This window comes from Bos mutus, chromosome 2, assembly GCF_027580195.1.
Source record: "Bos mutus isolate GX-2022 chromosome 2, NWIPB_WYAK_1.1, whole genome shotgun sequence".
Classification (NCBI taxonomy): Eukaryota; Metazoa; Chordata; class Mammalia; order Artiodactyla; family Bovidae; genus Bos; species Bos mutus.
Window position 1 is genome coordinate 76,341,694 of NC_091618.1, and position 17,759 is coordinate 76,359,452.

The following is a 17,759-nucleotide window of genomic DNA, read 5'->3' on the forward strand; positions in this document are numbered from 1 at the left end:
TATTTAAATTGTTGCTTTATCATTGAAGCATTTAAAATCTCATTCTACATCAAAGTCAACATTTCAAGTTTACTATACTCATATCCATCCAAGTTGGTTGAGATACAACACTTCTTTCAATCTGCTTGTGTTGCTATTTCAGAGGTTTTATCTCAAGATGTAAGTATCTATTAATATATATTAGGGAAGTTTGTCATTTTATTTGTACTGCTCATGTATATTTATGATCTCCATTAAAATACTTTTTATATTGTAATCTTTCATAATATTTATAGGAGTTGAATATAAGGCTACAACCTCTTTCTGAAGGATAGTGTTTTGGGAAGCGTTACCTTACATTAGGGTACATAGTGTGGTATCTTATTTCACAAGAAAGCTTCTGCTTGCATGGTTTACTCCTTACAGTTCATTCTTCTAGAATTAATTTTCATAAGTTATTGGCATTCTAACAGTTCTTCCCAATAAAAATTTAAATGCCAACTTTTTCTTTATGAAACAGCCTGGAATAACTTGTATAAGCTGCCAGCCCTGTGGCATTTACTCCATGCTGGCATTGTAGTTACTTGTATAAACGTCTTCCAACATCTACCAAACCATAAGGACTTGGGGGTGGGGGAGAAGAGCTTTAATGACTTATTTTTTAGAGTACAAGTTTCACAAATATTTATTAAATAAGTGAATGAATCAATGAGTGGATAAGCTAAAACAATCTATTGCCCATGATCTTTAAAGGTCAAGAAAAAAATCTAATATTCACATATGTCAAAGTGCTTTACATAGGTTGCCTTATTCAGTCTTTCCAATAATCCAATAAAGTGTTGTTATTATCATCCTTATTTTAAAGAGGGAGTAAGCCATACTCAGAAAAGTTCAATAACTTATGTAAGGGTATCAGCCTGGTAAAATCAGCTCCAGATTCGTCTTAACCCTCAAATGTCTTAACCCCTTTCCACTGGACTTCCAGTCTCTGTAATTTCTTGTCCTTGAGTAATCCCGAAAACTCTTTAGACTCAATTTAATGTCTACACCTTTTCCATTTTTTAGCAGATCTTCATTTCCCAAGAAAAGTAAGTTATAGACCTGGGAACAGACTTATGATATCAAAACACTTACTGTTACATATGAGCTGCCTAAAGAATCCAAATAGGTTTTCACAGCATCTATTTCTATTAAATAGCTTGCAGAAGAGTTAGAAGATGACAGTTTTGGAGATTTTATATTTTCTCCTTCAAAATAAAAAACTTAGGACAAGAGAGCTGCTATAACATGCCAGGTGTTAGGTGTATACTTTAGATGAAAGCAATTTATAATAACATTTGGAAATGTTTTTCAGAAAATAGAGAAAAATAGTCTTCTCAAGGACTGCTTTGGTTAGATATGATCCTTTGTATGTCTGCCATAAACATTTGGGTATCTTGAAATATTACTGATGCCCTAGCTCCCCTGGCAATAAAGATCCATGAGGTCATTTAGTGGGAACGACCATTGGGTGAGCTTTTAGTTAATCTAGACATAGTGTCTGGAAGTTACTTGGAGAACCACATCTATTCTATCTTGCTCAGCACAATGCAGGGAATGGGCTCTCAAGTTTGAAGGTGATGCTGCCACCTCCGAGGCTCAGCCCTCATGAGTAGCTGACTGTTTGTTAGTGTCTTCTGGTCTGGGTCCTGTGGCTTGCAATCAAGGGTGGTGAGAAGTGTCAGCACTTGCCTGTCTTTTCATAATGAACTCGCTTTTCTGGTCTAATGGGCTTATCCTTTGCTAAAATGCAAATGATCATGGAAAAGGTGACTTTAAAACGTGTCAGTCAATGATCTCTTACAGCCAGAGCTGCATAATGGTTTTCTCCCTTGTGCAAACTCTAAAAGTGGTAGTGGCTGTCAAGAGCGCTGCATTAGGAAGAATTATGAGGCTATTCCTGGGCTCAACAGGAAAGAAGTGTGTGATGGATGGGAGATGGCCACCACGGGCACAGGATGCCTGGGGGTGGTGGTGGCCCACGGGCCAGGCATTTAGGGGTCCTGATTTAGTGTGAGTGAGGTGCTCATACCTTACCTGATAGCAGAGTTGAAAAGAGAAAAATAATTTAAAAACTATTTCTAAATGAATTTCCTAATAAAGATCAGGAAGGAAGAAAGGAAAGGGAGCAGGGGCTTCTGAAGAAAAGTTTCCTATTTGCTGACTTTGCAGAGGGCAGGCCCCTACTCAGATCTTCCTCTGAGGGTTCTTTTTAACCAGCCAGGAAGCTCTAAAGCCACAGCTTCTCAGCAGCATTACCACATTATTCAGTGGTTGCTAACTTTTAAACTCACTAAAAGTTCTCAGATCTCACACATTCATGTGTGTGAAAGTCACTCAGTCATGTCGGACTCTTTGCGACCCCATGGCCTATATAGTCCATGGAATTCTCCAGGCCAGAATACTGGAGTGGGTAGCCTTTCCCTTCTCCAGGGGATCTTCCCAAACCAGGGATTGAACCCAGGTCTCCCACATTACAGGCAGACTCTTTACCAGCTGAGCCACAAGGGAAGCCCCTCACACATTCATAGCTGTGATTTTAATACATCAACAGAGCTTACAAGGTATGAAGAGAGACATCATGAAATGAAGCCTTTATCACAACCATCCCAACACACACCACAAAAACCCCAAGCCTACACACTAGGAGCCACCTCTTTTTTTGTCCTAGAGGTGAGCACAACGTTCACAATTCCATACCTGTAAACTGGTGTAAAAATTCAAGTAATATTTGAGCTGAAGTTTTCTAGGCACAGCTCCTAGAGGCTGGCCAAGTTTAGATGTCTCCTAGGCAATATTGTCTCTTTCATGGGGGAGAGGGGGATTTTATTTTTATTGAAGCATACTTATTTTACAATGTTGTTAGTTTCAAGTGTACAGAAAAGTGATTCAGTTTTATATATATATGTGTGTGTGTGTGTGCACACATGCGCAAGCTCAGTTGTTGTGCCTGACTCTTTGTGACTCCATGGACTATAGCTGCCAGGTTCCCTGTCCATGGGATTTTCCAGGCAAGAATACTGGAGTGGGTTGCCATTTCTTTGTGTGTGTGTGTGTGTATGTATATGTGTATATACATATCTGTTCCTTTTCAAATTCTTTTCCATTACAGATTATTACAAGATACTGAGTAGAGTTCCTGTGCCATAATGTAGGTCCTTGTTTACCTATTTCATATATAATATAGTATATATGAATAGTAGTGTGTATATATTAATCCCAATCTCCTAATTTAACTCTAACCACCACCTCCTTTGGTAACCAATACTGTTGTCTTTTCATAAAGAGCTACCCGTCTCTACCCCTCTTCCCCACATCCCAGGACGTCATTTCCCATGTTTCTCCTACGTAGCTGTGTGTGCTAAGTCGCTTCAGTCATGTCCAACTCTCTTTGACCCTGTGTGTTGTAGCTCACCGGGCTCCTCTGTCCATGGGAATTCCCAGGCAAGTTCTTTACTACTAGTGCTGCTGGGAAGCCCTTAACAAATGCCAGTTAGAATAATGCCATTTGCAGCAACATGGACAGACCCAGAGATTGTCATACTGAGTGAGGAAAGTCGAAGACAAATATCATGACAAATGTTATGGTCACTTATTTGTGGAATCTAAAAAAAAAATGATACAAATGAACTTACCAACAGAAATACACTCACAGACACAGAAAACAAACTTATGGTTACCAGGTGGGATGGGATATATTGGGAGATTGGGAGTCACATGCTTGTTATTTAGTCACTAAGTCATGTATGATTCTTTTGCAACCTCATGGATGGTAGCCTGTCAGGTTCCTCTGTCTATGGGATTTCCCAGGCAAGAATATTGGAGTGGGTTGCCAATTCCTTCTCCAGGGGATCTTTCTGACCCAGGGGTCGAACCCAAGTCTCCTGCACTGGAAGACAGATTCTTTACCCCTGAGCCTAGGTAACTAATAAGGATCACTGTATAACACAGGAAACTCTATTCAATACTCTGCAATGACCTATATGAGAAAAGAATCTGACAAAGTGTAGACATACGTATGTGTATAACTGATTTACTTTGCTGAACAGCAGAAACTAACAACATTGTAAATCAACTATACTCCAATGAAATAATTTTTTTAGAGAAGCCAATTCCTCAAAAAAAAAAAAAGAGAGAGTGGATTGCCAAATGTAAACTGTTGTATAGAGAATGGACAACAAAGTCTGACTGTATAACACAGGGAATTATATTCAATATCTTGTGATAAACTATAATGGAAAAGAACATATATACATATAACTAAATCACTGTACAGCAGAAATTAACAACATTGTAAATCAATTATATGTCATTAAAATAAATATTTTAAAAAGTGAATTGCCAGAAACTCTGGAAACACCTTTATTTTTTGCCCCTCTCTTTTCTTCCCCTAAAACAGCAGGAGATGGAGGAGCTAGAAGATCCCTATGGTCATTCCAAATGAAATTCCTCCTATTCTTTTGGACATTAGGACACCTTCTACTACCATCCCTAGGGTGGATAATAGACAAACCGTCACTTCCAATTTGTTGTAAATTCTCATTTGTGTGAGTTTTTAGTCCCTTTAAATGCAGATTAGTGTGCTCTGGACCCAAGCTGGAGCCTGGCAGTGTGACTAGAGCCACTGGATTCTACATATACATTAATATAGACAAATTTGGATGTTATTCAGATAATTATGCAGTCCCTGTTCTTTGAGAAGGGGAACAGGCCTAGGGTGAGTATACCTCTGCAGTGAATTTTGAAGCTTATTTCTGCCTCTCCACTGTTGAGGATGTTTTTGCCTGCAGCCCATGCCCAGCACTCAGTCACACACAGATACCTACTGTATGCCGGGTGTGGACGCTGTAGGATCTCTGGTTCCTGTCAATAGGCTTTTTAGAAATCCATTCTAATTCACCTCTTCAACATCTATAAATTGCTTCTAGCATCTATAAATTGTTTCAAACAAAGTTTCTCTCAGTATTTTAAACTAGGAGATTCTCCCTATAAAAAAATGTCATCAGACATGTGTCTCTTTTGTGGTAAAATGCACGCATCATGCAATTCTCAACTTTTTAGCCATTAAGTAAAAGAAGCCAGACACAAAAAGCCACACATACAGTATAATTCCATAGGAAATATCCAGAATAGGCAAATTTACAGGGGCAGAAAGTTGACAGGTGGTTGCCAGGGGTAGAGAATGCCTTATCACCTTCCAAAGGCCATCTTCCACCTCCAAATACCATCACATTCAGGGTTAAGATTTCAACATATGATTGAGGAAAGGGTAATGCAAATATTGAGTCCGTAACAGTTCCTAATTACCCCCTTTATGATACATTGCATTTTGTAAAATATATAGCCTTATATAATGCATTACATTAGTCTCCTCCTTTGGACAAATGCTGGTTTCTCGGAGCTGCCTTAAAGAATGGTATTTGGAAAGTGTCCCAAAGGCTACTTGTTCCAAAGTGTAGACTGCTTAGTGGGAAGAGTTTCCCTTTGGGGTAATGATTATGCAACGTTGCAACATAATGTTCAAAATGCCACTCAACTGTACAGATTAAAATGTTTGTTTTTAATTTACATTCACTCAAAGTATTAAAAATTAACTATATGTACAGACAAAAGAGTTGTTGCTACCAAGTGCCTAATTAATAATGTGGCTACAAGGAGAATGCACTGAAGGGTTAAAAGTGTTTTTCCTGTGTGTACAAGATGCATTTGGATTCTAGGCTCTGCCACTCACTCAGTGACTTGAGGAAGGTAATAACTTCTCCAGTCTTTCTCTGTCAAGTAGTAATGATAATCCCCCTGCCCCTTCTCTCACTTCTGGCCTGGGATTTAGTGAGGCGTTTCATGTAAAGTGCTCAGCACAGGGCTGGGCACTTAGTACATGCATCCAATTAATAACATGCTGCAAGAAAATAAATAGTATAGAAATCTGGAGACAAAGCCAGAGGGGGCTCCCTCTTGGTGAGGACAACCCAAAGAGCTGGGCTCTGAAGGCATGGCAAAGCCTAGACACTGAGGACAGAAGGGAGACAGAATGATGGTGGGGAAGGCAGTGTGTAGCAGAATTAAACTGTAAGTACTCATTAGTTGACATTCACCCACACTGAGAATCAAAAGGCATAATGAAGATTGGTTTGCCCCAGATCTGGGACATCGCTGAGAGTTTGGGGAATGTAACTCAGTTTCAGCTTCTCTCTGTGTGAGAAGCAAGAACAGCCCTCTCTAACCTGGCAAAGATGTCAAACTCAGGGAGCACAGAGACCGGAAGAGAATGCTTCTGCCTGGTACAACATCAGTGAAATTCTCCTAACAGACCTTGGTGACTTGGCAGCTAGATGCCAGGTTTCAAGCCCGAGCAGAAGTGTGTTTACTTAAAAACAACAGCAGAGTAAAGCAAGAGAATCTGGCTGTTCTAGCTACTTATGATGTTAAAACATCTGCGCTGTGGAGGTCTTGGTAGCTTAGGAATTAGTGAGCAACAGATGTTCACATTACAGCGTATAAACAAAGGAAAGTGGCCCTTTACCAAGTTCATTGTTTCCACTAAACTATTTTTAAGATTTATAAGATTTTGGGGGGAAAAGAGAGGCTTCTCCTGGTTTAAGGGTTAAAGTATACCAGTATTCCAAAAAGGAACCCGCCAGTCCAGAGAAATCAGTCTTTTGTCTAACCACTTGGATTTCTGTACCTTACAGTTTTCTTTGGCAGATGAAACAGAGCTCTGAGAACTTTCTTCATCTCAGGAATTCTTTTCCCTTTACAGCAAGAAGCCAAAACCGCATCAAAGCACACCTCCCCAACAGAAGCCTCTGACCTTAGCCTACGATGGAGACTTAGACATGTAACCCGAAAAAAGAAATCCAAATGTAGACATCAACTGCCTTAACCGCTTTCTATTTTGTAGCTCTCAGACTTCTCAGTTTTTTGAGGAATCTCATGGTGTGATATACTGAGCAGAATACAAATACTGCAAAAGTAATATTGCCTCAACTTCATTTGGACGTGGAGTCAAGGATTATTAGGTCTGCCATTTTGCTTTCCAGTTGTTTGTGGGTGTGAGTGTTTAATGTTTTTGATTTTCCCAAGGGACCTGAAAACCCTTCTCTTCCTGTTTGGAAATGGGAGGAAGAAAACATGATGGAATTCCCACAGACTTAAGTAAATTTTATCCTCAGCAGCATGATGACAATCCGGAGAGGCCAAGGCTTTTACTGTAAACGATCAGTCTGACACTGCATTCTTATGCACTATATTAGTGCAAATCCTTATTCTTCCCATACTTCAACACTGAGTTTTCTAGAATTTACGTCAGTTCAAAGACTTTCAAATTGGCTTGCCTATTTTCACGAACACAGAGAGAATGGGTTACCATTTCAGAAATTCTGAGTTTTTACCTTTACAAATTGTATTTTGTTTTGTAGCCAGGAGGATGATGGCACTTCATGAGTTGTATCTATTGAAAACAAATGAAATGTGTGTAGTTGCTGGACTAGATGAAAGCTAAGTGGTTTTGAATGAAATGTGTGTTGAATGTTAGGGTGTACAAATGAAATTAGAGGTTATATTGGAAAAAAGAGGTAAATTATTTAATTACTAAAACTGTATTTTAACAAAAACTTTACCATGTAGATATAGCATTAGCCACACACAGTTGTAATTCAGTTTAATGATGACAAACTCTGCTTTTGTAATTTCAATTTTCTTATCTGAATATTTATAAATTCTTTTTTTGAATTTAATTATCTGACCTCATTTAATATACATCTAACACCGATCCTCTTTGTAGGAAGTCTTGCTTTTATAAGGTTTCAATAATATCTAAACAACACATGAAAAAGCTGAAACCATTTTATGAAGATGAATGTTTGTAATCGTAGATGTTGGAAAGTAAGAAGGTGCCATCTTGTGGTATGGACTTGTATTTATAACAAATAAAGTGTTCAAGAGACTGAAATGTTGACTGTTGTAGACTTATTTTCTATGAAGAGCCCATGGAGTGGGTTGCCATTTCCTTCTCCAGGGATGATTTGACAAAGACAGCTTTAATAACAGCTTTCCCATGTCACTGTTTTAGAGGCTGACAGCAGAAATCACTGACAGAGAAAAGGGCTCTTTCCCCACATGCTCAACACTATTGGTTACATTGTGAAATGGAGACAAGCATGATTACACAGAGTATTTCTGAAGGCATATTTAAAGCTTAGCTAACATTAGAACAAACCACTGTGTAATATTGCAAACACTGATATATGTAAATGAACTGGGTGGCCTGAGAAAATGGAAATGTTAGAAATATGATAGAGTGAGCAAGTTAGAGAATGGTTTTACTTAAATTGGGACTTTTGCTTTTGCTAATCATTTTAACACTAGTTGATTTTCTTCAATGGCACCATGGTTTTACATGAAAAAACTCAATGAAAAGAGAATAGTTGATGTCAATATTGTGATTGAGGGAACAACTCCTAGAGTTGTCCTTTCATTATTTCACTTTGGCTAAAAAGCTTCAGAAGACTTCCTGGTAGCCCAAGAAATCCTGCGTCAGAGATCAAATCCTAGCTATCCCCTTTACTGCCTGTGTGATCCTGTGCAAGGATGCCAAATCCTCTCCGCCTCAGTTGTGTGACCCACAAAATGAGATAATGAAATTATTTTTCTCCTAAGGTAGACATTAACAATAAATGTTAAAGGGATTCTGGTTCAAGATGGCCACATACGAGAATTCTGAGCTTACGTGCTCCCACAAACATGCCAAATCTACAGCTGCCTTTGGAACAATCTTCCACAAGAAATCCAAAAACTAGCTGAGTGACTCCTACACATCAGGCACACAAGAAAAAAATGCACATCAGAATAGGTAGGAGAGATTGAAATACAACCTCTCTGTAACTTCCACCTCTGGTGCAGTCTTCCACAGCACGGAAAACATCCCTCAGATTCTGAGAAGTAAGGCTTGAACTTCACCTTTGCACCCAAACTTTTAAGATCTGCACCTAAGAAGTCTTCAAAACATCTAACTTTGAAAATTAACAGGGTTTGTGACAATAAGACCCACAAAACCATAGGATATGAAGAAACAGTATTTAAAGAGCTTGCATAAACTTACTGTGGCCACCTTCAAGGCAGCATGCAACTGAAAAGAGTCCAGAATTTCTGTGAAAGAGGCCCATCTGCAGATCTTAAACTTTGGCCTGAAAGATAGGCCTCTAATTTAATCCACATCTAGAGGCTAAATGAAATACTCTTCAAAAGCCATGGAGACTGGTAGGCACTATTTTTGAACTCTCCCTCTGTCCTACCCCAGGTCTCCAGTATCACCTGGAAAGTAGCTTGTTCATACATCTGAAACTCTGGTTTTTACAGCAGCCATCCAGGCATGCTGCTCATCTTGACTCTGGTAAGCCAGTGGGGCTTACATTAGCAGGTCCCACAGGACTAAAACAGAACAATTTCTTAATCAGCTTCCGCCCAACCAGAACACAGCACAGAAGCAGCAGACAGAAATGCCAAGTCATCCATGAAAGAAAACTATTCCCTTATCTTTGTAGCTGTCATCTGAGATGCAGGCATGCATTTAGGAGCCAATTGCAACCCTTTCTGGAGACAAGGGAGGCTAGGTTGTGTTCAGTTACTCAGTCATGTCTGACTCTTTGCAACCCCACGGACTGCAGCACACCAAGCCTCCCTGTCATCACTACCTCCCAGAGTTCAAATTCATGTCCATTGAGTCAGTGATGCTACCCAACCATCTCATCCTTTGCTGTCCCCATCTCTTCCTGCCTTCAATCTTTCCTAGCATCAGGGTCTTTTCAAATGAGTCAGCTCTTCACATCAGGTGGCCAAAATATTGGAATTTCAGCTTCAGCATCAGTCCTTCCAATGAGTATTCAGCACTGATTTCCTTTAGGATGGACTGGTTGGATCTCCTTGCTGTTCAAGGACTCTCAAGAGTCCTCTCCAACACCACAGTTCAAAAGCATCAATTCTTCAGTGCTCAGCTTTCTTTATAGTCCAACTCTCAAATCCATACGTGACTACTAGACAAATCATAGCTTTGACTAGATGGACTTGTGTTGGCAAAGTAATATCTCTACTTTTTAATATGCTGTCTAGGTTGGTCATAACTTTTCTTCCAAGGAGTAAGCATCTTTTAATTTCATGGCTGCAGTCACCATCTGCAGTGATTTTGGAGCCCAGAAAAAGAAAGTCAGCCACTGTTTCCCCATCTATTTGCCATGAAGTGATGGGACCAGATGCCATGATCTTCGTTTTTTGAATGTTGAGCCTTAAGCCAACTTTTTCACTTTCCTCTTTCACTTTCATCAAGAGGCTCTTTAGTTCTTCTTCATTTTCTGCCATAAGGGTGGTGTCATCTGCATATCTGAGGTTATTGATATTTCTCCCAGCAATCTTGATTCCAGCTTGTGCTTCATCCAGCCCGACGTTCCTCATGATGTACTATGCATATAAGTTAAATAAGCAGGGTGACAGTATACAGCCTTGATGTACTCCTTTCCCTATTTGGAACCAGTCTGTTGTTCCATGTCCAGTTCTAACGGTTGCTTCTTGATCTGTACTATTTTGGGGCTCTCTCACTTTACCTCACCACAGGTTACTGGTATCTCCTAAAAGGAGATTGTGCACATGCCAGGCACTCCAGCTTTTGTGGCTACTGCCCAGATGACATATCACTTGTTAACCATGCTCTGGTGGTCAGTGCAGCTTATTGTTCATGGGATCACCATGAGGATAGCAAACAAAGAAAGAATTCTTAATTGTCTGTTATCCCAGAGCAAAGTACAGAAAGGACAAGCAGAAATGTCCATCTCAGTCTTTTGCTGGAAGAGGTATATCTACTCAGTTTGAAAGTTGCTGCTTATAAATCTAGCAACCATTCATTCATCCTAAAGATCCTCTTACTTAGGACCCTGATGAGTCTTGGCAACCCTGAACTATTGGTAGCCACTAAAAACAAAGTAGGCTAAATGGACAACCAAAGAGGTTTGGAAAAGAACCAAGAAAGATCAGGTTACATACAAAGTTTCATCTTCTACACAAAACCAGTTTTCCAAGACTGGGAAAGAGAAGGACTAGAAACCAACACAGAGAATCAAGGAAAATAAAATAATAGAGGAATGTTCTCCAAATGAGAGAAGAAGAAAATCCCTCAGAAAAGACCTTAATGAAATGGGAGACAAATTATTTACCTGATAAACAGTTCAAAATAATCATTGTAATGATGCTTATCAAGGTCAAGAGAATAATGCATGAACAAACTGAGAGTTTCAACAAAAGATAGAAAATATAAGACTGTATAAACAGAAGTCACATAGCTGATGGATACAATAACTGAACTAGAAAAGGAGTTCAACAACGGATGATATGAAATGGACGAATAGACCAGCATACGTGAAGACAAGACAGACAAATTTATCAAACAGAGTAGCACAAAGAAAAACATCAGAAAGAGTGAAGATATCTTAAGGGCTTATGGGACAAAATAAGAGGAACAATATTTTCATTATAGGATTTCCAAAAGGAGAGATGGAGTAAAGGGCAGAAAACTTATTTAAATAAATAATCTGAATAATAAATGAGCTGAAAACTTCCCTAAACCTGGGGAAGGAAACAGATGTGTAGATCCACGAAGTGTAAATTTTTCCAAATACGGTGAACACAGAGAGACCCAAGCCAGAGCACATTATACTTAAAGTGTCAAAAACTAAAGACAAGGAAGAATCTTAAAAGAAACAAGAGAAAAAACACTTGTTAGATACAGGAATCCCATAAGACTATCAGCAATTTTCAGTAGAAACTTTGCAGGCCAAATGGGAGTGGTATGATATATTGAAAGTACTGAAAAATAAAAAAAAAACCTGCCATAAAGAATACCCAGCAAAGCTGTGCTTCAGAATCAAGGAAAGATAGAAAGTTTCCAGACAAGCAGAAGCTAAAGGAGTTCACCACCACTAGAAAAGTGGCCTTACAAGAAATTTTAAGGAACTTTCTTAAGTTAAAACAAAAGGACATTAATTAGTAATAGGAAAATGTATGCAAATATAAATCTTACTGGTAGAGGGAAACACACAGTAAAAGAATAATGGGGTGAAGTTGAGGGGTTAATAATTTATAAAGGTAGTATAAAAGTCAAAAGACAAAAATAGTAGAAATACCTATAACTATAATCTGTTAATTGATATGATACCACTAATGGCAGAAAGTGAAGAGGAACTAAAGAGCCTCTTGATGAGGGTGAAAAAGGAGAGTGAAGAAGCTGGCTTAAAACTCAACATTCAAAAAACTAAGATCATGGCATCTGGCCCCATCACTCCCATAACAAATAAATGGGGAAAAACTAGAAACAGTGATAGACTATTTTCTTGGGGTCCAAAATCACTGTAGACAATAATTGAAACCATTAAGTTAAAAGAGGCTTGCCCCTTGGAAGAAGAGCTACGACAAACCTAGACGATGTTTTAAAAAGCAAAGATATCACTTTGCCAACCAATGTTCTTATAGTCAAAGCTATGGTTTTTTCTGGTAGTCATGTGTGGATCTGAGAGTTGGACCATAAAGAAGGCTGAGTGCCACAGAATTGATGCTTTCAAACTGTGGTGCTAGAAAAGACTCTTGAGAGCCCCTTGGACAGCAAGGAAACCAAACCAGTCAATCCTAAAGGAAATCAACCCTGAATATTCATTGGAAGGTTGGATGCTGAAGCTGAAGCTGCAATACTTTGGCCACCTGATGCAAAGAGCTGACTCATTGAAAAAGACTCTGATGCTGGGAAAGATTGAAGGCAGAGGAGAAGGGGGATGACAGAGAATGCGGTGGTTGAATAGCATCACCAACTCAAAGACCATGAGTTTGAGCAAACTCCAGGAGATAGGGAAGGACAGGGAAGCCTGGCATGCTGCAGTCCATGGAGTTGCAAAGAGTCAGATATGACTTAGAGACTGAAAAAATGCAAGTAAGAATACTGTAAACTGTGACATGAAAATCATAGAATGTGAGAGGAGGGATAAATATGTAGTGCTCTAGAACGTGTTATGACAGTGTTATGACTAAAATAGACTTATAAATCTAAGTTGTTATATGTAAGCCTCATGGTAACTACAAAGCAAAAACCAAGAGCAGATATACTAAGGAAAAGAAATTTAAGCATACTACTAGAGAAGTCATTCAATCACAAGGGAAGAAAGTAAAAGTAGAATGAGGAAATGAGTTAGAAAAGAGATAGAATACAATTAAGAAAATGACAATCAGTCTATACCTACTGATAATTACATTAACTATCTATGGGCTAAATTCTCCAGTCAAAAGACAGAGTGGCTAAATGAATTTTTTAAACCTGTATACATGCTGCCTACAAACGACTCATTTCAGATACAAGGACACACACAAGATAAAAGAGAAAGGATGGAAAAGATATCCCACAGAAATGGAAACCAAAGGAGATCTGCAGTAGCTATACTTATATTAGACAAAATAGACTAAGTTAAAAAAAAAAAACTCTAATAAAAGACAACAAAGGCCATGATCCAATAGTAAAGATTTCAGTTTAACAAAAGGATTTAACATCTGTAAATATGTATGCACCCATCACAGGAACACCTAAATATAAATTAAATAATATTTGAGGACCCAGATATTAGGGACCCAAAGTGAGAAATAGACAGAAATATGATAACAGTAGATGACTTTAATATCCCACTTACATCAATAGATAGATCACCCAAATAGAAAACCTGTAAAGGGGGTTCCCTGGTGCCAGGAAGATCCCACATGCCACAAAGCTACTAAGCCTGTTTGCCGCAACTACTGAGGCTGTGTTCTAGGTCTTGGAAGCTGCAGCTACTGAGTCCACATGCCACAGACACTGAAGCCATTCACCCTAGAGCCCATGCTCTGCAACAAGAAAAGCCACCACAACGAGAAGCCCATCACACCACAACTAGGGAGCAGCCCTTGCTCGCCACAACTAGATAAAAGCCCACACAGCAGTGAAGACCCAACACAGCTGAAGAAATACATTTTTTAAATTAAGAAAATCAGTAGCAAAGCATTGGCTTTATATGACATAATAGGTCAGATGAATATCACATACATATAGAGAACATCACAATCAAAACCAGCAGAATGCACTTTCTTCTGAAGTGTACATGTAACATTCTCACCAACATAAATCAGATGTTAGACCACCAAATACATCTTAATGAATTTAAGAATATTTAAAACATATCAGGTTTCTTCAAACAAAGCAACAGAAATCACTTATAAGAAAAAAACTGGAAAACATGATATTAAACAACCAAAGGCTCAAAGAAGAAATTGAAAGAAAGAGATGAAAAAATACCTTGAAGCAAATGAAAACAGAAATAAAACAAACTTATGGGATTCAGCAAAAGCAGTGATAAGAGGGAAGTTCATAGCAATAAACACCCATATTAGTAAACAAAAAGATCTCAAACAACTGAAATTTAAACTTTAAGGAAATAGAAAAGAGGACCAAATAAAGCTCTAAGTTAATAGGAGGAAGGAAATAAAGATCAGACTAGAAATAAATGATACATAGTCTAAAAATACATTTGTTAATATCAGTAAAAATAAGTGCTGTTCTTTACCTTTAAAAGATAAACAGATAAACCTTAGGCAACTCGGCAAAAAAAAAAAAAAATAGATGTTACCCCAATAAATAAAATCAGAAATAAAAGTGATGTTACAACTGATATCATAGAAGTATAAAGCATAAGAGACTATTATGAACAAGTATATGTCAACAAATTAAACAACCTATAAGAAATAAATTTCTAGAAATGTACAACCTACCAAGAATTATAAAAAAAAAACTAGAAAATCCAACCAGACCAATTACTAATAAGGTGATTAAACTAGTAAATCAAACCTCCAAACACACTAAAATCCAAGACCAGATGACTTCACTCATGAATTCTATCAAAAATTTAAAGAGCTTATGCCAATCCTTCTCAAACTCTTCCAAACAATAGAAACAGAGATGAAACTTCCAAATTCATTTGACAAGGCACCAAACCAAGAACACTACAAGGAAAGATAATTACAGGTGATTATCCCTGGTGAACTGAGGTGAAAAATCCTCAACAAACTATTATCAAACAATTTAAAAATACATTAAAAGGATCATACACTATCATCAGGTGGATTTACCCCAGGGATGCAAAGTAGTTTCAACATCCATCAATGAATCAGTGTGACACATTATCAAAACAAAGGATGAAAATCATATGTTCATCTCAACAGAAGCAGAAAAAGCATTGGACAAAACCCAACATCTATTTATGATAAAAACTGTCAACAAACTGAGTATAGAGGGGTTGTACGTCAACATAATAAGGACATATTTGAGAAGCCCACAGTTAGCATCGTACCTAAGGTTTAAAACTGAAAGCTCTTCCTCTAAGATCAGGAATAAGACAAAGATGTCTACTAAGGCCACATTTATTCACCATTGAATTGGAAGTTATAACAACCTAAGGTTTAAAACTGAAAGCTCTTCCTCTAAGATCAGGAATAAGACAAAGATGTCTACTAAGGCCACATTTATTCACCATTGAATTGGAAGTTATAACAAGAGAAATTAGGCAATAAAAAGAAATGAAAGGCATCCAAACTGGAAAAGAAGAAATAAAAATGTCTATTTGTAGATGGCATGATATTATACATAGAAAACCCTAAAGACTCCACTAAAAAGAAACACTATAGAATAAGTTGTTAATTTACAAAATAAAATATCAATGAATAAAAAATAAGTTTCATTTTATTCTCTAATAACTATCAGAAAGAGAAATTAAGAAAATCCCATTTACAATTGCAAAAATGCAAAGAAAATACCTATGAATAAATTTAAACAAGGAAATGGAAGACAGTTACACTGAATAAGACATTGATGAAAGAAATTGAAAACAACAAAAATGAAAGGAAAAAGATTCCATGTTCATGGATTAAAAGAATTTAATATTGATAGATTGTGCATACTAACTAATCTACAGAATCAATGCAATTTCTATCAAAATTTCAATGCCATTTTTCACAGAATTAGCACGATCCTATAATTTGTATGTAATGACAAAACACTCCAAATAGCCAAAGAAATCTTGAGAAAGGATAACAAAGCTGGAGACATCACGATTTTTTATTTCAAACTATATTACAAAGGTTTAGTAATCAAAAAAGTATAGCATTAGTATAGAAGAGCCACATACATCAATGGAACCAAATAGAGAACCCAGTAATAACCCACACATATATAGCCAATTAATTTATGGTAAAGGAGCCAAAAATATACTATGGGGAAAAGGATAATCTCTTCAATAAATGGTGCTGGGAAACTGGACAGCCAAATACAAAATATTTAAATTGAACCCCTATTTTACCCTGTACCCAAAAATTAACTCAAAATGATTAAAGACTTGGATATAGACTTGCAAGTATAAGACCACTAGAAGAAAACAAAAATGATAAGCTTCTTGACATCAATCTTGGTGGTATTCTTTGGATCTGACATCACAAGAAAGGCAACAAAAGCAAAAATAAGTAAGTGGAATTCCCTCAAATTAAAAATCTTCTGTATTGCAAAGAAAGCCACTAATGTAATAAAAATGTTATCTTCCAAATAGAAGAAAATATTTTCAAATCATATAACTGACAAGGTATTAATACTAAATATTCAAGGAAAGCATATGACTCAATGGCAAAAAACAAACAATTCTATTTCTAAAATGTGCAGAAGATCTGAACAGAGTTTTATCCAAAGAAGACATACAGTCAGTAGGTACAGAAAAAAGGGCTCAATATCACCAATCATCAGGGAAATACCAATCAAAACCACAATGACATATCATCTCACACCTATTAGAATGGCTTTTCTTAAAAAGACAAAAAAATAACAAGTGTTGGTGAGGATGTCAGAAGAAAGGGAACCCTTGTGCACTGTTGGTGGGAATGTAAACTGGTGCAGCCACTGTGGAAAACAGTATGGAGATTTTTCAAAAAATTAAAAAAGAACTGCCATATGATCCAGCAATTCCATTGCTGAGTATTTATCTGAAGGAAATGAGAGACTAACTCCTAAAAGATAGCTGCATCCCAGATTTACTGTGGTACTATTTATAATAACCAAGACATGGAAGCAATCTAAATTGTTCCATCCATCAACAGATGAATAGATAAGAAAATATGATATCTGTATAATGGAATATTATTCTGCCATAAAATAGAAGGAAATTCTGTCATTTGTGAAAGTACAGATGGATCTTAAGGGCATTGTACTAAGTGAAATAAGTCATAGAGGGACAAATGCCTTATGATCTCACTATATGTTGAATCTTAAAAAAACAAACAAACAAACATGAAACAGACTGATAGTTGTCAGAGTTGGGAGGTAGGCATTGTGGGGGTCAGTGAAATGGGTAAAATGTGTCCAAAGTAAAAAACTTCCAATTATAAATAAATAAGTCCTGGAGATGAAATCCATAGCATAGTGACCACAGTTAACAATATAGTGAAAGTGAAAGTGAAGTCGCTCAGTCGTGTCCGACTCTTTGCGACCCCATGGACTGTAGCCTACCAGGTTTCTCAGACCATGGGATTTTCTAGGCAAGAATATTGGAGTGGGTTGCCATTTCTTCCTCCAGGAGATCTTCCCATCCCAGGGATTGAACCTGGGTCTCCAATATAGTATATTAAAATTTGTATACTTAAAATTTGTT

General features: G+C 37.5%; 1 protein-coding gene across 1 annotated transcript in view; it reads left to right on the forward strand.

Moving 5' to 3' along the window:
- Nucleotides 1–7,883, forward strand: part of THSD7B (thrombospondin type 1 domain containing 7B) — a 926,619-nt gene extending 918,736 nt beyond the window's left edge. Inside the window, exon 27 of the mRNA XM_070380583.1 lies at nt 6,779–7,883. Coding sequence (XP_070236684.1) covers nt 6,779–6,860 — 82 coding nt within the window. The 3' untranslated portion in view covers nt 6,861–7,883. The remainder of the gene's footprint in view (nt 1–6,778) is intronic.
- The last annotated feature ends 9,876 nt before the right edge of the window (nt 7,884–17,759 follow it).